We start from the raw sequence: 26,508 nt of genomic DNA, 5'->3' as shown, positions 1-26,508 counted from the left end.
AAAAAAAAAAAAAAAAGCTTAATATTTATTTGTTTACTTTATTAAACATTTCTCTCAATGTAAGTTGTTTAAGTTGCTTCATTTTATGTGATAATACTTTCTCTTTAATTCTATAAAAAGACATAATTTCTTGTTCAGTTACAAAGTTCCGCTGTTCAAGTCCCATTAATTGCTGTGCCGAGAATACCGACTAACTTGTCAATCGAAATTTTTTCGTTTTCACTAACCTCTCTGTCACATTCTTCATGGGTTTATCCATTTTTTGCAGCAATTCCACTTTTTGCTTGTTGGACATCGAAACATACTTTCGTTTTGTAGATCCTTTGGAAGTTCCAGCATCGGAAATTCTATTTGACATAATCGAAAGTTCAAGTTTACTTTTATAAAATTGCTCTCACAGTCTGCAAAAAATAATAAGCGGGATCCAATTCAAAGATTAAGGAACAACGCAATCATTAACATTAACTGAAATAGATAATTAGATAATTTTAGCTTACACCGTCCGTTATACATTAAACGCGCAGGCGAAAACGTATTCTGCACTTGCGCACACGCATATGCGCAGTAGTCAAGGTCTTAGGCGCACGCATAAAATACCTGTGCGCATGTGCCAACGTGGCGCATGCGCAGAAAGTTTTTAGCAATGAGGTCCGGATTATAGATCATTCCGGATTATGGGTGTCCGAATTAACGACTTTTGACTGTATACAAAATTTGTAACTTTGCTCTCTTCCTGGACTGCACATCTCAGTCACTACTATCTCTGAAAAGGAAGCCATAGTTATAGACAGCTAAGGAAAATCAATGCAATACTGAAACAGTAAATAAATGCATGAATTTGCAAATTTATATGCACGTAGGCCATAGTCTTAGTATAATATTTACATAATACAGTACAAAGTCCAAAATCCAAACTCGTTGAGACTTCGGCGATTCCGGATACTACATCATCAATTTAAATCTGGTAAGATGGCATGCAGAAATTATACAATTAAAAATATGAAATCATAATTTATGAAATAAAGAACAATTATGATATAAAGAGTATCAAAATTTACAAAAGAAGCTTAATATTTATTTGTTTACTTTATTAAACATTTCTTTCAATGTAAATTGCTTCCACAAAAAATTCAAAAAGTTCTTTTTTCTTATGTCATACAGTCAAAAGTCGTTAATCCGGACTGGTCGGGACTTCGGCGATTCCGGATTATCGATTTTTCCGGATTATAGATCATCAGTTTAAATCTCGTAAGATGGCATGCAGAAATTCTAAAATTAAAAATATGAAACCGTAATTTATGAAATAAAGAACAATTATGATCTAAAGGGTATCAAAATTTGCAAAAAAAAAGCTTAATATTTATTTGTTTACTTTATTAAACATTTCTTTCAATGTAAGTTGTTTAAGTTGCTTCGTTTTTTATGTTATAATACATTCTCTTTAATTCTATAAACAGACATAATTTCTTGTTCAGTTACGAAGTTCCACTGTTCAAGTGATATAATTGCTGTGTCTACCGACTAATTTGTCAATCGCAATTGTTTCGTTTTCAATAACCTCTGTTACTTTCTTTGCTATCGGAAGCGAATTATAATGACAAGGCATTTGATTTAAATCATATCAAAGACGAGATGAAATACTACATTGAGTAAGCGATTATAAGCCAAATAAAATAAAAACATCTGCCCTTAAGATAAGGATAGTGCTGACATATCAACTTCCAATTCAATGCACGCCGCGCTGCGGTGTTAAAGATAATCAAAGTTTAGATAAACAAACGTTAAAGTTTAGATAAACTTTATCCATTTTTTGCAGCAATTCCACTTTTTGTTTAATGGACTCCGAAAGATACTTTCGCTTTGTATATCCTTTACATATTAGTAAATATATATCGGAAATTCTATTTGACATAATCGAAAGTTCAAGCTTACTTTTATAAAATTGCTCTAACAGTCTGCAAAAAATGATAATCCGGATCCAATTCGAAGATTAAGGAACAATGCAATCTGCAACATTAACTGAAATAGATAATTAGATAATTTTAGCTTAGCTTATCCTGTCCGTTATACATTAAAGGCGCATTCGTAAACGTATTTTGCGCACACGCATATTAGCAGCGGTGAAGGTCTTACGCGCATGCGTCAACGCGACACATGCGCAGAAAGTTTGTAGCTTTGAGGTCCGGATTATGGGTGTCCGAATTAATGACTTTTGACTGTATATAGTTGACTTTCCAGTGCCATACTCCTTGCATAATTTTGAGACGTTTTGTAAATCCTTTGGCAGCTCCAGAATTGGAAACTCTTTCCGTCATAATCGAAAGTTCAAGCTTAGTTTTCATAAAATTGCCATAATAATAACAGTCTGCAAAAAAATAATAAGCTGGATCAAATTAGACGATTAGGCAGCAGCGCAGTCTGCTACATTAACTGAAATGCTTTAGAATTAGTAAAGATAATTTTAGCTAAGCTTAACAGCGTCGGTTATGCATAATTGGCTGTTTATCACAAGATTGGCGATGATCACGCTTGCTCCTCTCGCGTATTGAATTAAGCCTGAATTGTATTAGTTTAGTTATTTACTATACCTACGTTTAGTCCTTGCACATGCTTAAAACTAATCTGAGTCTTGAATAAATAAACTCCCACATATACTTAAGGCATTATCTAGGGCAGGCGCTAGATACCGCCTGGTGCAGTCTCTATGGGTCCTAAATTCTGCTACAAAGCGCCTTCCTAAGTTCTAAACTTTTGATCCCAGTGCTTACCCTAAATCATAAAATAAACTTCTCATCCCTTAATTTTGCGACTCAGTGCTTCCCCAAATTCCAAAAATTTCCTCTTTCCTAAATTTTGGCATCTGGTGCCAACATATTCTGCTGCCGCTTCTGGGTGTATGGTGAATAACATATCAGTTATTTTAATTAAAATAGCACTAAATGTAATCTTTTGGCCTATGAGTTTCATTAAAAAAATCTATTTTCAGCATATGAAAAGAAATTTTTGTTTAATTTTTCCTTGTCAACATTTCTTAGAGCATTTAAAAAATCTATAATCATCGCCAAGCGTAATGTTAGCATAAAAGTTTGCCATACTCTTGTTATTCAATTCCCAATATAAAAAAAAGTTGAGACATCGCTGCATGAGTTATTACTGAAGCTGCCAAGTATTGATAAACATGCGGAGATGAAAGCAAAATATAATAAATAATGACTCGCCAGATAGCAGTGAGGCATGTAAAATAGGTGAATGTTTGGGTTTGAGATGTATGCCAAGCAGATACTCAGCTACAGAGCCAAATTATTAATCTCATAAATTTATGCTTACATGATTGCTTTTCCATAACGAGGTATTTTATTTAGTGTGTAAGTGAAATTAAGAATCAGAATTTTTAAGTAAAAATCTCTACATGTTTTATAATAGAAGGAAAAATCAAATACACATGCGTAAAGCATACCCCTCCCCCCCCAAAAAAAAAGTTTGTGGCTTTCCATGCAATTTTGCCACTGCTTGCTTTGTAGACTTCGTGTGTTAATTAAAATTCATTAAAGTTTTACAAACTATGAAATCAATAATAAAACAAATTCAAAATTCAAAATTCCAGCTTCCATGTGCCCATGTTCAGGTGGAGGATTATGTTATTTAAAATTTGGTGGCTCTAGGTAGTTTTCTCACAGTTCAAGAAACATGCATGCATTCATGCAGATTCTTCATTATTTATTTTCTTTAAATATAATACAGGGTGATAATATTTGGTGGTAACAATTTGAAACTGTTTTACAGTGATTCAGTACAAAATGCCGTTTTGAGACTAGTATCCCATTTGTAACTAACATCTTTCGGGTGAAAAATTAATCAACAAAATGGAAAATTACGGAAAAGGAAAATGTATGTATAAAAACGGTACATTTAAAACATATATACTGAAACACAAATAAGTGCGTTAATAAAACAAAAGTGAATTAAATTGTCTCCAGATGGCATTTCAGAGAGCATTGTAATCAGATTATTATCTGTAAAATAATAAGTAGATAAGAGCCATTTTCTTTAAAAAGCCTCCATGAAGGTTGAAGAAAATTTTTGTAAATGTATGGGAGCAATTATAAATCATATTTCTAAACTTGAAAAACAATTTCCCTTCTTAAGAATATGATTTTTTTATTTTGCTGCTTACGGACATTCATAAGAGTTTGACACTTGAATTAGAATGCATCCCTTGTGTTAGCAAGAAAAGCTAACCAGAAAATAGAGGAAATAAATCATGTAAACTAATTCATTTTATTGTATTAAAAATACGATTTTAAAGTATTATTTGGTTTATTATTCACATAATATGTTATGTAATTTATTTTATGCACTTTTTAGTTATTTATATTATTATGCAAAATAAATCATGAAATTCTGCATAGAAATAAATTAGCATTAGAATACATACTTTTAAAATATAAGAATAGAGCAGTATGAATAAGAAAGTATATGAATATCAATTTAAAATATTTTGTATTATTTTATGCGTAATGGATGCTGCATTGTAAACCTGACGATCCATAATAATGCTTTCATAATAGTCATTTCCAAGACTGACAAAAATCTGACTCATTTCCTGTGCTAATTGAAACACAAAATTAAATGAAGTGAAATTTGTTTGGATTTAATGTATTATGAAATTTATTGTTAGCATTAATTAGCTTTTAACCAGATGGGTTTGTAAGGACATATTCTGAAAATAAGTGAGCATAGTTTTATTTGATATTTCTATAACACAACTTGTAACATTATTTGTGCTATTTTAACTCAAAAAGGATTCTTTGTAAATATAGAAATTTATCAATGTTTTTGTTTAGATGGATTACTATTTACATACATTTCAAAAAAATATTGTGGAAAAAATTAACCATATTTAATGTATATTCGACTTTAAATAATAGTTTAAGCTTATGTTTTATGCATACTGTAGTTTAATTAAATGTGCCATAGCTACATTACTAGGTCAGATATAAAATGAACATGTATAGTAATTTCATGAGATAAAATCTCTTGCTCATATTATTTACCAAATAATTGTTCAAAACCTTTTGATTTTCAAGAAAGTATTCATGAAACTGAAGGCGGAATAAGATGCTGTCAAAGCAGCAAGCGAACCCAACTACATCATCAGTCTCTTCTTCCAGTTTCATTTGCAAAAAGCTGAAGAACCAGCCTTTTAGCCCTGCTCATTGTTGCCATGTCTGCATGTCAAATCATGACATGTCTGGTGTCTGCATGTCTGATGATCTAAAATCCGAAAATTTCCGGAATCGCCAACCTCTCAGTGATTCTGAGTGTCTTATTTTCATATTCCGATATTCCAAAGATTTTTTATGCTTAAAAATATGCTTTGTGCTGTAACAAAAAATCTCTGATGTTTATTTATTGTAAAACTAAATCTATGCAATGTGTATTGGAACAATTTCTGCAATGTAAATGTTTGAAAGTGCTAATGCTGTACATTAAAATTATGAACTTTATATAAATTTGACTTGTAGTATGTATCTGTAGCAAAGGTATCTAGCATTGAATTGTAAAAATCTACCTATAGTTATTTGGTCTTCTTTGCAATTCTTCTTTGAAATTGGTGTCTGGTGTGCCATATCAAAGTGATAAATAATTGGGCCTTTGTTTTTTAAAGCAACCACAGATACTGAGGCCTACCAAAATATTGTTTAGGATAGTTTTAGGTTTCAGTTTCTTTCTTTCTTTCTTTCTTTTTTTTTGTTTTTTTGTTTTGTTTGTTTCTTTCCCTCTTACCGCCAGTGGCTGAGTGGTAAAATCATTGAAGACTTGCAGTTCTGGCCTGGGTTTGATTCCAGATGAACAGGCTAACTGAATGTGTGTTTTCATGTTTCTCCCATGTGTAGTGTGTATGCGAGCCAGTTTCCCTTAGAAAGTTCACTATGAAAGCATCCCCCCTTAGGGAGATAGCCCTGGCATGCGTAGCCATTATCAACTAACCAAACTAATCACAGTGCATTGTGTGTCGTCTTTCTAAGCATTCTTTTAATGATGCATATCAAATAACATGATGTAAAACTTAAAACTGATTTTTTTTTTATTTCAGTATTCTGAAAAATTACATGAGTTTAAAATATGTTATACACTTTGTTATTATGTAAAATACTAATATATTTAATAAAAACAATGTAAACGTGTTAAGTTCGCTGCTCTTATTTGATGTCTAAATTTTAATTTTTCTGCTGCTTTGGGTGACATGATTTTAACTATGCATTGCTGCATCTCTCCTGGTTTTATTGATATTCTTGGGTTTTCATATTTTCCCTTTTTTGATTGAACTTTTATTTAGAAAAATGTTTCTTATCACTAAATGAATTAATTGAATTAAGGAAACTTTAAAAAATTGTGCAAATTTCATTCCTATACCTTCTAATGATTTTCAGTAATTATTTTTATTAAAATTGTTTTGATATGAATTCTTTTATGTACTGTAGATATTTGCAAAATTTTATGTGAAGGTTCAACCAATGTTTAATTAGTTACTATTTGTATTTCATTTAATTTTACATTAACATAATGGTGCATAGTAGTACTTTCATAAATTATTAATGTTATGTTCATCGTATTTTAAAGTATTTTGATGATAAAAGTTTTCCTTCCATACATGGGATATTTTAAGTATAAATATATAAAGAAATAACAAAATAAAATTAGCCAAATAATGTTAAAATTCAGGTTGAAGTCACAGTCATGTTATAAAAGTTCAGTAACTTGAATCATGCATTATAAAATGAATATGAGTCAGTTTGGAGTTCTTTTGAAAAGGCATCACCAGATAATGCAAAAATCTCCATTTTACATCTTAAGTTTGACAGCTTGTGCCTTTATTATTCTCTGCTGCAAGCTTTCTGCTGCAAATCGAACTTACAATCTGAAATCAACTAATTTCCTACCTTTTTTCTATATTTACCAGTTATGCAGTCTGTCAACAAATCAATAATTTGCATAACTAGCTAGATTATTTTTGTAAAAATAGTAAATAATAATAATAACATTTTAGATTTATGCAGATTTCATGTAAAACTCAAAATATACACATTAACATAAAGCCTTTTCGAAACTAAAGTCTCAAAATTTGTGTCTTTGTTAAACTTCATTCATGTGTAAAAGAAAGAAAGAGAAGAGACATTCCGCACTTTTTTCTGCAAGAAAATTCTGTTGTGCATTTTCCAGTGCCATGTTTGCATTTCTAAATAATTAGTCGAGATATAATTGTGAAAAAAAATCAGCATGAGTGAAAACCTCTGCCCTTGGGGCCCTTTTTACAGTTTTCCATGAGATTTGCAAGCCCAGAATTATTATTATGATTTTGCACAAGGTCACAAGAGCTTTGGTTATGCCACTGTATAGTATATGCTTCTATGTAGACTTTCTACATAGAGTTCTCTCTAAAACTGAACTAGCATATAAGAATTTAAATCAGTTTTTCTCCATTTTAAAATTGATTTTATGCTGTTACTGATGCTAATCAAATCCTTTTTTAATTTTTTTTTATTTTTAGAGAAAAAGTACTTTGATATCGATGAAGACAGTAAACTTCAAGAAGAAATTGATACAATAAAGAGGCCAATTGTTGGTAATTTCAGTAATTTTATTTTTACAAATTAATTTGGCTGTAATTTTTATATTTGCATTAAAATATTATTAACAGCCTTTTCTTCCCCTGATTAGGTTTGGATTATGTAATTGAAATTCAGAAATGTGATACAGAAATTCCTCTTTTCCAGTGTTTTTTATGCAATGCAAATCTTGCTTCTAGTGAATTAGTAATCGAGCATTTACTTGGGATTAAGCACCGAATGGCCTACTTAGTAAGAAAAAAAATTTTTTTTTTAATAGTGTAAAATAATTTTTATGTTAAAGTTTTGACTGTAAAATGAAAGTATATGAAATTTATTGAAAATGTTCATTTCCAAGTTTCAGTATGCAAATAATTTGGGCGTCAACAAAATGGATGATCCCCCCTCGAAATGAAACTTTTAAAAGTGGAGATTTCAAAGACCTGTAAAACAACATGTAAATTTTAAAAATTAGTTTTTATTTTCATTTTAATCTTGGATTTATTTTTAAAAAAAAAACTTTTGCAGGTTATCAGTATTATTAATATTTTAATTTTGTAGTCATTTTCAAATTTCTACAGCATTTTGTTGTTATGTAAATGCAGGTGAGTTATGTCACTGACATGCTTAATTAAATTGAATAATTGCTACTGACTATGATTTACTTTTAGTATACTTCAATATGTTCTATCTCTACAAGGTAATAATCTATGAATGCTTTCCTGTAAAATCTGCAATTAAGGTTTTTCATTGAATATTTTAATAAACTGAATTAATTATTGAAAATGATAAAGCTATTGATTTTTTTTTTAAAATACATCAATATTAGTGAAAGTAAGTATGTACAAGGAAGCTTTTTAAGATACTATTCCTTGCAATTTAAATAGCATTACCTGAAAAGTTTTTTGCAGATTATTTAATAAGTTTTTAAAATTTAGATCAGATTCTAGTGTCAGAATTTAAAAAATGCTGCATGAATACTAAATTCTTATATGTTTAGTATGTTAAAATTCTGGTTGCAGTGCAAATCTATATATATAAGGGAGAGATAAAAATTAAATTATGGAATATAGTAGGGTCCCACAAACTTGACGAAATGTGGACTGAAAGTCTGTCAAGTTTCCGAAAAATTGAGTTAAATATTATGTGAATTTAAAAATATCTACTCTTGCCCATTGATCTGTGAGTGGTGTTACTGCTTTTCCATCTGTCGAGTTAGTTAGAACTAGCAGTAAATCCAGGCTCTCCTTCTTGAAATTCATCATAAAATTTCAGGGCTTTATCTTGTAAAATTAGTCTTGAAATGGGTCTTCACTGTTCCCTTTGCTTTCTGAACCACAAATAAGGTGCCTCATTCACTTTTTCATACTCACCACCTTTCATAGATTTTTCTTTCCTTTAAACTATCTGTACATGCTCTTTTCACACACGAAGATTCGATTTCAGACCTCTTCTGTTCCCACCCTATCAAAGTAGCCCATCTAACACCTAAATCCGTGGTAATTTTGTTTACACTTTCCCCTTTGTCCAGTCTCTTTAAGGCATCTGGTTTCATTTCCATTGTCACGTTAATTTATTTTCTTTTAGTTTCGAATGATATTTTCACTTCACAGAATATCAAAAGTTCCCCAAAATATGCTAACACTTATACGCCTGGATGTGAACTGAAGAACGATACCCGAAATGAACGGGTGCGAGTTTAGTTTGCAACAAAATGCAGTCATATAACTTTAGACAAGTATCCTAATGTTTTACAGCAATAGAAAGGAATGTGCGCTAGTGACCAGCCGCTACCAGACTTTCTTCATATCCTCGAAAGAAGCACACAGCATTCCAAGTATTGCAACATATCTTGAAATTTGCTAGGCAGTTACAAGAATTAATGGCACAGTGCAAAAACGGCAAAAATTACAGAAAAAGAGCACTCAAATTCTTGAACAGAACTGGAAAGACATATGCACAAATAACAATTATATGTACTGTATGTAATATTTGCTCTGTTTGGCCTAGAAATATTTTGAAAAGTTCCTAAAAAGTTTTTGAGTTATACGGAATGTTGAGATATTGGGAATCGAGTTTGCTTAACTCTACTGTACTTTTTTATTATTCTTTAGTATTTTTATATGTTTATGCTTTGTATATTTCCTTTTGGAGAGCAGCTCACTTTTGATAATTTAATTTTGATATAAATTTAGTGTCTTGATTAATTAATTAATTTCATGGTATTCTGCTTGACTTTAATAATATATACAGTATAAAGTCCGTAATCCGGACGTCCATTATCCGGAATAATCTATAATCCGGACCTCAAAGGCACAAACATATGCATGCACGTTTAATGTGCACGGATACGCATAAAGTGTTTACCCGTGCGCGTTTCCAATAGTGAAGAAAGTGACAGAGAGGTTATTGAAAGCAAAAAAATTTCTATTGACAAGTTAATCGGTATTCTCGACACAGCAATTACAGGACTTGGACAGTGGAACTTTGTAATTGAACGAGAAATTATGTCTGTTTATAGAATTAACCCCTTAACTGCCGCGGGCGTATATATACGCCTTGCTCAGCCGATGCATTAACTGCCCCAGATGCGCAGCCGATGCGTTAACTTTGCGAATAATTTTAGGTGTAGCAGCGCAAAGCAAATGATAGCAGTTTGGAAGGACGTATATATACGCCTGGGGCAGTTAACGCATCGGCTGAGCAAGGCGTATATATACGCCCGCGGCAGTTAAGGGGTTAAAGAGAAAGTATTAGCACAAAAAACGAAGCAACTTAAACAACTTACATTGAAAGAAATTATTAAGCTTTTTTTTTTTTTTTTTTGTAAATTTGGATATTCTTTAGATCATAATTGCTCTTTATTTCATAAATTACGGTTTCATATTTTTAATTGTATAATTTCTGCATGCCATCTTATCAGATTTAAATATATGATCTATAACCCCTAATCCGGAATCGCCGAAGTCCCGATGAGTCCGGATTACGGACTTTGTACTATATCATCTTAATTTGAAATTTCTCAACTCTTATTGTATATATACACACATACACACGTATGTATGTGTGTATATTTCTTTCAGGTCTTATCTGTCTAGGTCTAATAGCCTGTGCACAATCAGTAAAGCCTTGTGTAAAAAAAATGAAAGCTTTCAGATTTTATATTAGGCCCAAAGGGGCTTTTTTTTAATATTTTATGTGTTACCTTTATTTATTAAATATCACATTTTTTGCACTTAAATCACAAAATTCAATTCAACAGCAATATCACAGAATAATTTTAAAAGAGTTTATCCGATACACGGTGTCCCAGAGAAAAAATACCCCCTGCATAGTGTTGCCATTGCTGGCTTTGAAATTGTTGTTTCTTAATCAAAACTCATAAATGCTTTACAAAATACGAAATAGTAAAATAAATTTCAAATTCCAAATTTGGTCTTCCAGATAATCATATTTGGGTGGAGATGTAAATTATTTAAAATTTGATGGCTCTAGGTACCGTTGTTTTATCACAGTGCCAGAAACATATGTACATTTATGCAGATTCTTCATTATTTAACTTGTTTAACCCATTAACCGCCAAAACTACAAGGAATGTTTCTTTTCTCATGAAAATAATAACAAATGTTAAATTAAGCATTTATAACAAAAATTTGCATTGAAAATTAAAAAAAATGCTCTTACCTATGGAAGAAGCGAGTGCTGCGTTCGCGCAACTTCAGCGGAATAAGACTACGGATGTTTAGTGAGTAGGATTGTACTCGTGTGATGTTTCTTTTGAGTGGAGCGCAGGATTACTTTTTAGCTGTATAACTTTTTATATATCTACAAATCACTTTAGTTGTAATTAATTTAATATTAATATAAACATTGTATTTCTTTTACAAATACAGATTATTTCATTTGAAAGATTCAAAGATGAAAAGCTTGATTACAATCATGATGTAAAGCTACATTACATACTTTGCATCTATAAACAGTCTGGCTATGCTACTCTTTACAACAAAGTCTTTTGTTATCAATGGACTTTACGATAAAATGTCTACCATCTCCATGCAATAGTTTTTGAATGCTGAATTTACTAGGTCTTTCTGTAGCTGATCTATTTCTGGCTAATTCTACACTTTCAATAGGAATAATGCATTCTCGCATCTGAAATCTAAAAGAGACTTTATATTTCCAGTAGTAAAAAGTAGTGATATTTAGTAAGTTTAGATACGGTCTCACCTCATATAATTTATTAGTATTGTCAATTTGACTATTGTCAAATGCAAATTCTGCTTCATATTCCTGTACTGTAAACGTGATATCAATTCTCGTACAACAGGAACAGAAATGTCCTTATCAAAAGATCAATACATTTTCTCTTGAGGGTAAAGAATAATATCCTGTAAGCAATAATATTCCAATAAATCTTCTCATATAGGCTTCAAATGCAATAAATTCTGGGCCTTTCCCCACCCCCTTCTTGCTGAGCGTATATATTTGTCTGTTCAACGAGAAGAGAGTAAATGTCTAAATCAAAAAGATAATCGAAAATCTGTGCACTAGCTTTACCTTCTGTTTTGTCTTTTATAATTTCTCTTCTATCTCTTTCTTCATGTTCTTTCTGAGACATAACTAACAGTTCCTTTTTTATCCACTTCAAGATTTCAGTCTTCTGCTTTTTAAACTTTTTAGTATGACTATAACTGCTTTTAGAAGGCTGAAACTTACTTCTTACATGAATTTCAACTTCCTCAGCAGTAGCATTTGGTAAAATATCATTATCATTATTTAAAACATTGCCATTTCTTTCTTCTTCGTCACTAGCCTCTGCAATTTCTGGGGGAACAACAACAATATCAGTTTCATTCTGGTCATTATTAACATTATCATCATCTGTTTCTTCATCAAAAAATCTTTGAAGGGCTTCTTCTAATGTAAGATACCTCGTTCTAGGTATTTTTAAACAACCAGAACATCGAAAGGAATGAGCGAAAAAGGAGATTGATTACCCGTCTCCTGCTGACGTTGCGTCAACGCAACACCTGTTTTCCCTTCCTTCCTAACACAAATATAAATATCTGACTGATGTAATGTTCTGATAAACGGTGACCTTGACTAAAAATAGATCACTCATAAAACGGAGATTCTTTCGTTAAATATTTTCAGCAAAAATACCCGGTCAAAAATTTTGCTTAAGTTTTGCTTAAAATATGAAATTAATTATTATAAACAAAATGATTGTTGAAGGCAAATATTTTTTTACAGAAATAATCTTCATAGTATTCCCTACACAAAAATCATCTGCTGGTATAAAATATCTTAGGTAGTTATATTTATATACGCATTTATTTTGACCGTTGCGTCAACACAACACCAGCAGCTAATGGGTTAAATATAATACAGGGCTCTAATATTTGGTGGCAACAATTAAAAAGTAATTCTTGTTTATAGTGAATCAATGTAAAATGCCAAAACGAAATTAATAGCCCTTCTGGGCAACCTTCCCCTTTGGGTTAAAAAAAAAACCCATTAATTGCTTTCAGTAATGTCAATTTGTAGACAGTAAACTCACAAACTATTTGATCTCCAGAATTCTGTAATGTGATTTTTATCTTTTGTAATGTTGCCAGTGTTAGCTAGTTTTTAATTCCTTAGCAGTTTGATTCTCACAGTGCTTCGCCATCAACGTGTTGAGGTCCTCTGAACACTGAAACACATAAAAGGAAGAAGAAAAATAAAATATTTGAAAAAAAATGATACCTTGCCTCCCCCCCCAAAAGGAGGTGATATGGGGGGGAGAAAGCAAAGTTTGTAGTAAAATGATCTCGGGTTTGCAATTCCATTATTCGATCAGACCAGGGCTTTATGTGATCAACCAAACCAAAGTGGAAGTTGCTTAGGTCTATTATGATATCCTACTTTTGCTATATTGTGGCAGTCATGTGGCTTTATCTTCACCACTTTATAAGGTCCTAAGAAGGGTCTTAGCTCGAGACCTGTTCCTAACCAGATTCTTTTTCATTTACTTCGTTGAGTGAAGCAATGTTGCAATGTTGATTGTATTGTGTTTGGTTGCAGTTCTTACTATCTCTGGAAACGGGTTTTTATCTTTCAGCATGTCTCCCTTGATCTCTCTCTATGCTCTCTGATCACTACAGGAGATTTATGGGGTGACTTTGATTTCTTTCATGGCTACGCTTTCGTTTGCTGCCTCTTTCCTCCCTTTCCAATGAATGTTCTTTAGACCATTATTTATCTCTGTCTCTCGCTCTCTATTTTCATTATTATCGATGTTAATTCCTAAACACTGTTTTATTTTACCTAAATCCCTCATTTAAAAAGTTTTGCTGAGAGTTTTCTTAATATGTATCATGGAAGATTTGCTTTTAGTTAGAATTATTAAGTCATCTACATAAATAGCGATTATGACACAGTCATCTATTCCTTTTTGAACATATCTGCAGTTATCTGACGTAAACTTTTCAAATTTATGTTTTCGCAGAGTTTCATTTAATTTCTTATTCCACATACCTCCTGCTTTCTTAAGTCCGTAGATTTACTTCTTCAGCTTGCAAACTTTGCCTTCCAAAGTTATGAAACCTTCTGGCTGAGACATGAAGATCTCTTCATCAACCTTTCCTTTCAGATAAACTGTTTGAACACCCATTTGATGTATTTTCAGGTCATATTTGGCAGCTAAAGCAAGTAATGTTTGTACAGAGTTATAGCGAACTACGGGTGAAAAGGTTTCCTTATAATCTATTCCATACTTTTACAAGCATCCTTTGGCAACAAGTCTGGCTTTGTACTGATCGACTGTGCCATCTGCTTTTCGCTTTATTCAGAGTACCCATTTGCAACTAGTGGCTTTTCTATTTTCTGGCAAATTGGTTAATTCCCACGTATTGTTCTTCATTAACAAATTGTATTTTCTTTCATAGCTGCTCTCCAGTTATCTGCATCTGGTCTGAATAAAGCTTCTTCTGCAGTATCTGAATCTGCAAAAACTTCAGAATTTATTAAATTAGCATTTTTTTCTGCTAGACATTTTTAGTCCACCTCGTTTTCCTGTTTTCAGAAACTTAAGTCTTCCTGGTCCTCTTTCTGAACTTTGACCGTGTGTTTTCTTTAGCTTCTGCTCTCCCTTCATTTGGCATTTTGGAATTATTGTTTCCTGAACTTTCTTCAATAGGAACAAATTCTGTGAATTCTTGTTCACCCTCAGTTAAAGATTTTTGAGCTGGCTTCTGTTTCCAGGAGTTCCAAAAGTCTGACATCACGACTTTGGGTTACTTCACAAGTTCCAGCTTTCCATAAACTTCCTCAGAATATTCAATAAGAATGTATTCACTTTTTGGGAGAAATTTGTTTTTCCTGTTTGAAGTTGTTAATGCAAAAGCCTTTCTTCCTATGATCCTGAAATGAGATAGTGTGGGCTTTCCTTTAGACCATATTTCTTCTGCCGTTTTTTATCTGTTTTTAGTCGGACATCTGTTACGAATGTAAGCGGCTGTTTTCACCATTTCTGCCCACAATGTTTGAGGTAATTTTGATTTGAACAGCAGACATCTGGCCATTTCAACTAGGGTACAATTGGCACGTTCTGCAACTCTGTTCTGTTGCAGTCTATACTCCACTTAAAACTGGCATTTAATGCCCTCTTATTCTAAGAATTGATTAAATTCTTTTGCATTATCGCTTCGGAGTGTATTCAGTTGCTTCTCAGGCTGAAATTTTTGCTTTTTAAATGCTTCAAGAGCTTTGGATCTTTTTCCATAAAGTGTACACAGTAATTTTCCACGATTTGTCATCGATGAATGTTATGAAGTATTTTGCACCACCTAAAGTTGTGACATTCAGAGGACCACATATATCGGTGTTGTACAAGTTCAAGTACATCGTGGTTTACTGCACGCATTTCCTTTGGGAATGGTAACCTTGTTTGTTTGCATCTTTTACAAGTTTCATAAAGTAGAGTTTGATTTTGGAATTTTGGAATTTTTAGACCATGTACCAACTTATTGGAATGCATTATTTTTAAGTCAGCTAGATTTAAGCGACCACATCTCTCATCCCTTAATTTCAGTTTACTGTTTGAATTATGTTATCCTTCGCCACATTTGAAACCTTGATTACATCCTGTTGATTTACAACATACAGTCCATTTTGCTTCCTTGCATATAAAACTATGCTTATTTTTGTCTTTAATCAACACATGGTTATTTCTTAAGTAAACAGTATATTTACGTTGCGTTGCTGCATTAACTGAAATTAAGTTCATTTTTAGATTGGGAAAATTATGTACTATGTGTTGAGAACTTAAATAAATACTTACATAAATTTCAATTTTCTGTTTTCCTCTAACCTCTAAAAACTCATTATTTGCTAACTGAACTTTACTTTTTATATCAGTTATTGATGTAAATATACTTTTGCCAATGCACATGTGTGCGGTTGCTCCCGAGTCAAGGTACCAATTATGTGTTCCTAATTCTCACATTGTATTCATAATCGTGAGAGAACTTGCTCTAGAGGATTCGTTATTAGGATTTTTGTTTTTGGTTTGTCTACGTTATAATGCGTTGGGGCCTTTTCTGTTATGATCATAACACTTGGAAGTTTTCACCTTCACAGACTTTTTCGCGTTGCCGTTATATTTAGTAACTAATGCATCCTGTTCTTGACTGTTTTCTTGCGCTTTAAATTGGCAACTTTTAGCTTCTTCGTTTGGACATTTCTGGCTTGACTAAACAGGGCCCACTCGCAACATCCCAAAGTTCTGACTGGATTGAAACTATTTTCACTTGAAAATGCCATATTTCAAAATAACTGTTATCAAATTTTTCAGTCTGAATATTCGGTTCATCATTTTTGTCAGATACATACAGTTTTAGAAAAAAACAAAGAAAGAAGAAAGAGTAATTTTTGCTTACCTTGTTTTCCAACAAAAAACCACCAATGTTCAACTTACTGCTTAGGCATGTTCCTCTATTGCACTTCTTGCAAATCTTGGTTGACTTGGTAGACAGAGTCCTGCACTCCTGTGCACCTAGTTGCCTGGTTACTCTGCTCACTCTGGGCCCATAACCTGTTTTATAAAGTTTTGTTCTTTAAAAGGTCTTGAGAGTTAAACATAGTACTACATGTAGAACTGAGGTTCTTTGCTGCAGAAGTACTAATTGCACTAAGTTGAAAACATAAGATTTAATTAGTGACTTTAAGTTTAATAAAATAGATGAGCATATCGTGTCAGACTATGACACATTAGTGAAATCGTACAATGGGTAACATACAAATGTACTTGACTGGTACAACATGATTTGGGCTTGCTTAAGAGTTCATTCAGACAGGTAGATACTTAACGATGCAGAACAATTATCTGGAATACTTGGCTACATTCAGTTATTTGGAATACATGGCTAGATTCATATTTCCACTGCGCTGTTCCATTAGGACTCTATGCATCACGTTGCTGCACCATGCTCGAGAGAATCATGGCTACTGGCCACGTCGACAAACAGCTTGGTTAGGTATAGCATGAAGGTCAGTCTTCAGCGCCATCAGAATCAGGAACTTTCTTTCTCTGTCGGGAGGATTCTTCTGCGCAATTATATAGTTAACCTTTTCTGCTCATCACAGTCACAGACATAGTAATGCAAATTCCAACAAATATCATTAATTGACATGACTAAACAAGCAAATGGAATTCTTCAGTGTGTTTTATAAGTAACTTGGAGAAATTTATTGCATTTTATGATATTGTAGATTTTTACTTATATGTGTGTGTGTATGTGTGTACGGATAGATAGGTACAGATATATAGATATATCTGAAATATTGCTGTCTAAATTTTTTTTTTCAAGTGAATATGATTAGTGAATTTATAAAAGCATCTTCAAAAATAGCAAGTTCTATTTTTTCTGTTCACAAATTTTTCATGCAGCTATTTGAACATTAAAACCAAGAGCAAAGAGCTAGAACCTGGAGCCAGAATTATTATAGTTAAATTAATAAAATACAAAAATGGCATTGATATTTTTAATTGCGCATAAATTATAAAAATGACTTATTTTTCTCTTTTGGTTCTATAAAGCACTGAGTACTTATTACCTTTAATAATGTAAGGTAAAATACTCATTTTGAAAATCAAGTCAATACATATTATCAAAATCTGGAAGGGGAAAGAAATTATTTCCTAAATAATTCAGTAAATTAAAATTAATGTTGTTGTAGACTATGTGTTTCGGCCACCAGAACTCTCTGCCTGTCTGTGAGATATTATTTTGCAATGCACAGATTGTATGCACAGCTCGCATTTTGTTCTTGCATTCTTAAAACCGCTAATTGTAACTCTGTCGTTTTACTTTGTGCTGTGTTGTGTTCGAAAGTTCAAACTGCCGAATAAAGGTTAATTTACAGTCCACTCGCATTGATGTATTCTTAGGTTTATTAGTTTAAAGATAAGATACCGCTAAGCTACAATATTCTGTTCCGTCCTACGCCGGAACTTCGAGAAAAACCTGCGCTTGTGAATAAGAATTCCATGTGTTCGTAATGGTGTTACTTTCGGTTTAGAATTCTCAAGAGTTTCGCAATGGATGCAGTGTACAAGGTGAGTGAAATAGTTAATGCATTTTAATTGCATTTGACATTTCGTTATTGCTGCTATTTTTGTGTTTAAAGTATTAGTAAAATCGAGAATTTAGAATATTTTCAAAATGTCAGATATAGAAAAAAAAAACGAAAGAAAATTTTGAAATCACAGTTAACGAAATTCATCGAGAGAATAGATTATGATAATTTAGATAATGCTGAAGCTGAATTAATCTTAGAAAAATATAAAATCTTTAAGGAAGATTTTAAATCTCTGTTTAGAGAAATTTATACAAATTGTGATGATGATAAAATAGACACTTTCGTTGAGGAAGAACAGTCGATTTTAGAGAAAATTGAGGAGGTTCACTTAAAAATTATTCATAACTTAAAGATTTACAAGGTCGTAAATGCAAATGGCGATAAACCTGTCGTACCGGAATCAATTTCTGAAAGTTTAAAGTTACCGAAATTATCTTTACCCACATTTAACGGAAATTTAACAGAATAGATAACATTTAAAGATTTATTTAACGCTAGTGTTCGCAACAATCCAAATCTATCTGGAGCTCAAAAATTACAATATTTAAAGAGTTCTTTGAAAAATGATGCTTATCGCATTATTCAGTCCCATAGCTGATCAAAATTTCAGTATTGCTTGGAATTTACTAGAAGAGAGATTTTCTAATAAGAGAGAACAGATATTTGCTTTTATTAAAAGAATTCTTAATGTTTCACAAATACAAACGGAATCTGCATCCTCGATATTAAATTTAGTAGATAACGTAAACGAAATAACTCGCTCATTGGAAATATTAGATCAAAGGATAGATAATTTTAGTGATACTTTGTTGTTGTATATTATTTTGCAAAAAGTTGATGTTTCGGCAAAGTTGTGGTGGGAGTGTCAGTTAAAAAAAGATGAAATACCAAAGTTGAATGACTTGATAGAATTTTTGAAGAATTATGCTAGAACATTACAGAACAGTAAACCTTTAATTAGTAAAACGCATAAATCAAATAAACCAGTGTATAATAGGGTTACTTCTCTCATTACTAATTCTACTTGCTTATTTTGTAAAGAAGATCATTTTTTATACAGGTGTTCTAATTTTTTAAATTTACCAGTGCAAAAACGAATAGAGTTTATTAAGACTAATAAACTTTGTTTTAATTGCTTGTCTAATGCCCATAAAGTTAAAATGTGTAAGAGTGCAAATACCTGCACGCATTGTTTTAAGCATCATCATAGCATTTTGCATTTAGAAAATAATTTCAAACCAAAAAATGCATCTAGATTCCCTTCACCGGAAGCACAAGTGTTTGTTCTGAAATCGCAAATTAAACCAGAAAACAGCTTGAGTGAGGTTTCTCCAACTGTTTGTGCAAACAACTATGAAAATCAACATTTTGGAGCTCATGCTAATGGTAAACGTAGTCGTGTACTTTAGTGTACTGCTTTAATTAAGGTTCAAAACTCAAAAAATGAATTCATAAATTGTAGATGTTTACTAGATTCAGGTGGTGAAAAATCATTAATTCGTCAGAAAACAGCTATCAATTTAGGATTGAGCATAAAGGATTCGAAGATATTAGTGTCATGCTCAGGTACTTTCAATACAACTGCTACTGGAGAAGTTGAGTTGTTGTTTACACCTCATTTTAATACTAATTACAGAATTTCAACGTCCGCTTACATAATAGACAAAATTACAGGAAACATTCCAAGTGTAACATTACCTTTGAATTTATATGAAAGTTTCAAAGGTAGGATCTACTAAAGATTTAACTTTAGCAGATCCTACATTTCATGAATCGGGAGAAATTGATATTTTGCTTGGAGTTAATGTATTCCTTATTTTAATCAATGGTGAGGTAATTAAAAGGGGCAAAAATCTTCCACTTGCATGTTGTTCTAAGTTAGTATGGGTAATTGCTGGAACTACACATTTTGAATTCCCAAACCGTAAGCAGGTTTCAGTCAATACACTAAATGTCAACACGGAGGAATTAGCTAAATCATTTTGGGATTTGGAACAAATTCCCACATCGAAACCTTTAACTAAAGAGGAAAGATTGTGTGAAAACCATTTCGTGGAAAATCACATCCGTAGTGAAAATGGTCGTTACTCAGTAAAATTGGCATTCAAGCCTAAAAGAAATGAGTTGGATAATTCCAGACCATCAGTCTTTCGCAACTTTCTTAGTTTAGAACAAAAACTAATAAAAACTCCTGAAGTATATCAACAGTATAAAGACTTCATGTCTGAATATTTATGACTTGGACACATGGAAGAATTATCTGATGATAATCTAGATAAAGTAAATTTTCATTATTATATACCTCATCATCACGTGCTAAAAGAATCGAGTCTTACCACAATCGTTTTCAATGCTAGTGCCAAAACTGCATCAGGGATATCGCTTAATGACACGCTAATGAATGGTCCCAAGGTGCAAGATGACTTATTTACTATTCTTTTGAGGTTTAGATGCTATCCCATAGCCATTACTAGTGACTTATTGAAAATGTATCGACAAGTTCAAATTCATGATGAAGATCACGATTACCAAAAGATATTTTGGAGAGATGATCCATCGAAGCCGATTAAAACTTACAGGTTGTGCACAGTTATGTACGGCACTACTTCAGCTTTATACCTGGCTACTCGCGTACTCAAACAACTAACAATTGACAAAGGAACTAAATTCCCAAAGGCAGCTGAAATAATATTACACAATTGTTATATTGATGATGTCCTATTTGGTTCAGACACAGTAGAGGACGCAGTAGAGTTAATTTCACAACTGAGTGAACTTTTTACAAAAAGGTGGCTTTCAATTGCATAAATGGTGTACAAATGACCACTCGATTTTGGAAACTGCTTTGAGTACTCGGAACTCAAATTCTTCATGTACATTAGTTGATACTAAATCAATAAAATTATTGGGTTTGGAGTGGTATCCAACGCAAGACGAGTTTACTTGTCACTTAGGAAATCTCGAAAACAGAGAGTGTTCTACTAAAAGAATAATTTTATCTTCTATTTCGAAAATCTTTGATCCACTTGGTTGGTTAGCACCTTTTATAGTTGCAGCAAAAATCTTGCTTCAAGATATATGGAAATTACAAATCTCCTGGGATGATCCCTTGCCAGATGAAATCAATCAAAGATGGAAAATCTATTGTGAGGATATCGCAAATCTTGAATGCATACCTATTCCTAGGAGAGTATTATTGCCCAAATTTATAAAGGTAGAACTTCGTTGTTTCTGTGACGCATCAGAGAAAGCTTACGCCGCAGTGATTTATTCAAATAATTCTTTTCGGTGCAGCTACTAACATCAAAAACTCGCGTAGCTCCCCTGAAAGTAATTTCTATTCCTCATTTAGAACTCTGCTCTGCAGTTCTATTGGTGCATTTGGTTCAAGTTGTGCAAAATTCATTGCAAATTTATGTTGACGATATTTACGCATGGAGTGATTCAATGATAGTTTTGTCCTGGATACAATCAGAACCAACACGCTAGCAAACCTTCGTAGCCAACCGCGTTTCAGAAATTCAATCAGTCTTACCTTCATCGCATTGGAATCACATAAAGGAAAACGAGAATCCAGCTGATTGTGCATCAAGAGGTCTTTTGCCTTCAGAGCTTTCTACTCATGACTTATGGTGGACAGGTCCTCAATGGCTTAATTCCAATAATATTCCGTTCTCTATCAACTTTTCATTTTCAGAAGAGTCTTTAAAGGAACTACGGAAAAATATTTCTTGTTCAATTGGAACAGTCGCTTCGCAAATTCCAGTCCTTAATGAAGTTTCAGCATTTTTGAAACTTAAAAGAATCATTGCATGGTGTTTTCAGTTTGCGAATAATTCAGCTAAATCTACCGCAACAAGGATTAAAGGTTACCTTAAAACCGAAGAATTGCAATACGCTAGAAATGCAGTTGTTAGAGTAGTTCAAATGGATGAGTTTTTTAATGAATATAATCTTCTGAAAAAGAATCAACCGTTAAACTCAAATAGTAAGATCCTTTCTTTGAACCCCTTTATCGATAAGAATGGACTTATACGCGTTGGAGTAAGATTAAGACAATCCAACATCGCGCAGGACAGAAAATATCCTATTTTGTTGCCCAAGAAACATCACATAACACAGATTATAGTGAATCATTTTCATGAATCCCATCTTCATGCTGGCCCCCTGCTATTACTATCAGTAATTAGAAGAGAATACTGGATAATCTACGCTAGGTCAGTTGTAAGACAACAGATTTGGAAATGTGTGAAATGTCATCGTGTACGAGCTAAAACATCTACCCAGATAATGTCTGATTTACCATCATCTAGAGTCGTTCCGTCAAAGGTTTTCTCCAAAGTTGGAATTGACTACGCCGGGCCATTTCAAGTGAAGCCCAGGCAAGGTCGAGGAGTAAAACCAATAAAATGCTACATTTGTGTATTCGTGTGTTTTACTACAAGAGCTATACATATTGAATTAGTAGGTAATCTTACATCAGAATCATTTATTGCCGCTTTGAAGCGCTTTGTATCTCGAAGAGGAAAACCAATAGAAGTGCATAGCGATTGTGGCACAAATTTTATTGCTGCAGATAAGGAATTGAAAAGAGTAATAAACTCCGTGAATGAAAATGAATTGGTTAATAAATATTGCTCTACTGAAGGTATTAAGTGGATATTTAATCCTCCCGCAGCGCCACATTTTGAAGGATTATGGGAGGCTGCAGTCAAATCTACAAAGTTACATCTCAAGCGAACCATAGGTAAACAACTTCTAACGTAAGAAGAATTTACGACATTGCTAGCTCAAATTAAAGCTTGTTTAAATTCGCGACCTTTGTGTCCACTGTCTGAAGATCCATCAGAATTTTCTGCACTTACACCAGGCCATTTTTTAATTGGTACCCCGCTAACTGCCTTACCAGAAGGAAGACAATTTACCCCCGCTACGATGGAAATTGGGAAGAGTGCTGGAAGTTCTTCCTACCTTAGATAATATTGTGCATATCGTGAAGATCAAAACTGCTAATGGAGTTTTCAAAAGGCCAATTCACAAACTTAGTGTTTTGCCTATCAATGATTAAGTTTTTTTTTTTCCCTGAAGCATTATAATATTGTACTTTACTTTAACTATAATTAAGTTCCTGAATTTTATCAAGGCTTCTGTGCATCTGTTTTGAGAACAATTTAGTTTCATTGCATAATTTCATATTATGTTTTCTTGTGAATATTTTAATGATACATTTTGGCATAATTTAATATTGTTATGATAATTTCATTTTGTAAAAGCTATTTAGTTTTAAACGATGTTTCAATGCCGGGTGGAATGTTTCGGCAACCAGAGCTCTCTGCCTGTCTGTGAGATATTATTTCGCAATGCGCAGATTGTATGCACAGCTCGCATTTTGTTCTTGCATTCTTAAAACCGCTAATTCTAACTGTAATTGTGTAATTGTCATTTTACTTTGTGCTGTGTTGTGTTCAAAAGTTCAAACTACCGAATAAAGGTTAATTTACAGTCCACTCGCAATGATGTATTCTTAGGTTTATTAATTTAAAGTTAAGATACCGCTACGCTACACTATGCAATGAAAATTATTTCTAATTGTACTATTAGAAGTTAATTTTTTCAAGCTGTAGTTCACAGCTTAAGCAGTTATTACTCTCAGTTTTCATTAAAGTGAAATTTGCAATTATTCTGTATACTGGGAGTTTTCTCTTTTTTTTTGGGGGGAGGAGGTTAAAAAGGCTACAGGGAAATGCTTAGTCTAGGAATATTTGACTAAAATTGTACTCAGTTCCATAATGAAAAAACATATAGAGGAAAATTCACTTAGCATGCAGTAAATAAGGAATTTAAAAAAGAATCTACATTTTAAAATTACATAAAAAATATGACTAAAAGAAAAGTAAAAATAATTACTTGCAATTAAAAGTACCTCTAAATAAATTGAAAACAGTGAAGTATAATGATTAATTAAATATGACTTTAATAATCAGTAATGGTCCTGAAACTGTAAACAAAAATTTCTTCAGAAACAGAAAACTTTATATTTTTGTTTCACAGAGTTTTAATGTCTAATTATTACTCGTATTTTTTTGAAATGTACACTGCTCAAGAAAAAAAAAAAAAAAAATGGGACCATGCTATATCTCCCGTTCTACTGGGCCGATTGACAAAATTTAAATTGCGTTATTCATGTCTCGAAAGCACAACTTAGATGTAGCACTATTCTAATATTGGTATTTTGACACAAAATCGGACTTTTTCTGAAATAACATACCAATTTTTTTCCATATTTTGATTCTACGACTCAAATTGTGCCAGAATACCAAGTTTTGTAAAAATCGTACGAATAGTTTTTAAAATATTAGCTCTCAAAATTTTAGCTCCTCAATGTTAATTGAATTTGCCAAATATTGATTAATATCTCTTTTTTTTTTATTAAGCGTTTTTGATTTTTTCTCTCACATTTCGAAATTTAGGTTCATTCCAAATAAAATTTACCCATTTTTTTCTATTTTATTTTTTAAATTTCTACTTTTAGATAATTTTTATAAATTTTTCGAAAAAAATTTTGAATTATAACCTATAAAATTTTTACCATCATCTTAAAGTAGGTGTATTTTTAAGCACATAAGCAAGCTTTTTTATTCAAAATTTTCTAAGATATACACGAATTTACATATTTTTGCGTTTTGAAATTTGGCATCTTTTTTTTTTTTTTTTTTTTTTTTTTTTAGCGATAATAGCGCCAAATGTGGTCTATGGATTTTTGTTACAGTGAATTGCCACAGCTTTTTTTAACCTAAAATTTTACGGAGAATTAATTATATGACATTTTCCCCTCAATGATGCGTAATAAATATTCATTAATACTATATGAAAGCTATTTTTCTAAATTATTCATGATATTATTCAAATTTACTATTTTTTTTTTAAATTTCTCTCTCTCTTTTTTTTAAAAAAAAAATAAGAGTAAATTTTTACATTCAGTGTTTTATCATCTGCTACTTTACTTCGTTTAAATCGAATTGTCTAAAACTGAGAATTTTCATTTGATGTTTATTTGAATTTTATGAAAATATTTTATGACATTAACTGCATAGTTTATTTCTAAACAAGCTGTTGCTTATGAAGTGACTGAAAGAGCGGCTGATACTATCATCCATATTTTTAAAGCACAGTATATTTTTATAGAAACATAAGATTTAGAATAATCATTTTTATAAAAGTCAAATTATGATATAAACATACAACCCTCTAGAGACTGAATTAACGGAAGTTCAATGGTTATATAGAAATGATCTGCAGCTACTTAATGGCTGGATAAGTCAGCAGGTTCTGTGGACAAGTAAGAATAATTATATAAACGACACCCAACATTCTGGATTCAATTAACAACGAGGATACGATGTTTATTAAATGAATTTAAGAAGTTTTAAAACATAAAACATCAACTAATTTTTTATCCTAAAATGTATTTTTGTGCGTAGCGTATTTTCATTATATCCTTAAAATTCTAATTTAGAATGTAATTGTCAAGAACCGAATCCTAATCATCAGTAATATAATAAGTAATTATTACGGTTATTAATAAATCCTTCTTATAAAGGAATTGCAAATATTTCAAAAAACTTTCTCTCTGAATGCAAATATTTTTAATTTTCTATTAATCAAGATTGCACACAATATTATTTATTTGCACTTGAATTCTTACCGTCAGTTCTAGTAGATGTTACAAATCAATTATATTTAATTAAGGATTGGATTGGATTATTTAACTATGGCAAAGCACACGAGGGATATCTGCCTAAAGGGAGGGATGCCTTCGTGGAGAACTTTCTAAGGGAAACTGGCTCGTATACACATTACACATGGGGAAAACCACGAAAAGACCCATGCGGCCAGCCTGTTCGCTAGATTCGAACCTCGGACCGAACTACCAGTGTTTACCGTCTTTACCGCTCGGCCGTTTGTAGGCCTTTATGAAATGGAAGGCGATAACTTTATTTAAAATGATTGTCAGAAATATCAAGATATTTCGAAAAGTTGGATGCTTTTTAATATACTTGCAGAATGCCTAAAGAAAAAGAGAAGAAAAAATAAATTTCAGCGTAAAATTTAGTATTAGTAATTTTTTTAAATTTAAAACCTTTTAATCTTATGATATTTGATTCTTGCGATTTCAAAAATAAAATATTTGACTAAAATATGAATAACATTTTAAGAAACCAAATGTAGGATAAAATTGTGTAAAGCAATGGACACAATGATAAAACTGTTTAAA

General features: G+C 32.1%; 1 protein-coding gene across 1 annotated transcript in view; it reads left to right on the top strand.

Annotated features, from left to right (window-relative positions):
* Positions 1–26,508, top strand: part of LOC118181281 (uncharacterized) — a 289,332-nt gene that overhangs the window by 167,797 nt on the left and 95,027 nt on the right. The window contains exons 8-9 of the mRNA XM_085818979.1: positions 7,553–7,627; positions 7,723–7,862. Of these exons, the coding sequence (XP_085675105.1) occupies positions 7,553–7,627; positions 7,723–7,862 (215 nt within the window). The remainder of the gene's footprint in view (positions 1–7,552; positions 7,628–7,722; positions 7,863–26,508) is intronic.

Source organism: Stegodyphus dumicola, chromosome 6 (assembly GCF_044657685.1).
Source record: "Stegodyphus dumicola isolate Sdum_Otavi_A_Nest chromosome 6, ASM4465768v1".
Classification (NCBI taxonomy): Eukaryota; Metazoa; Arthropoda; class Arachnida; order Araneae; family Eresidae; genus Stegodyphus; species Stegodyphus dumicola.
This window is presented reverse-complemented; position numbering and strand designations above follow the sequence as displayed.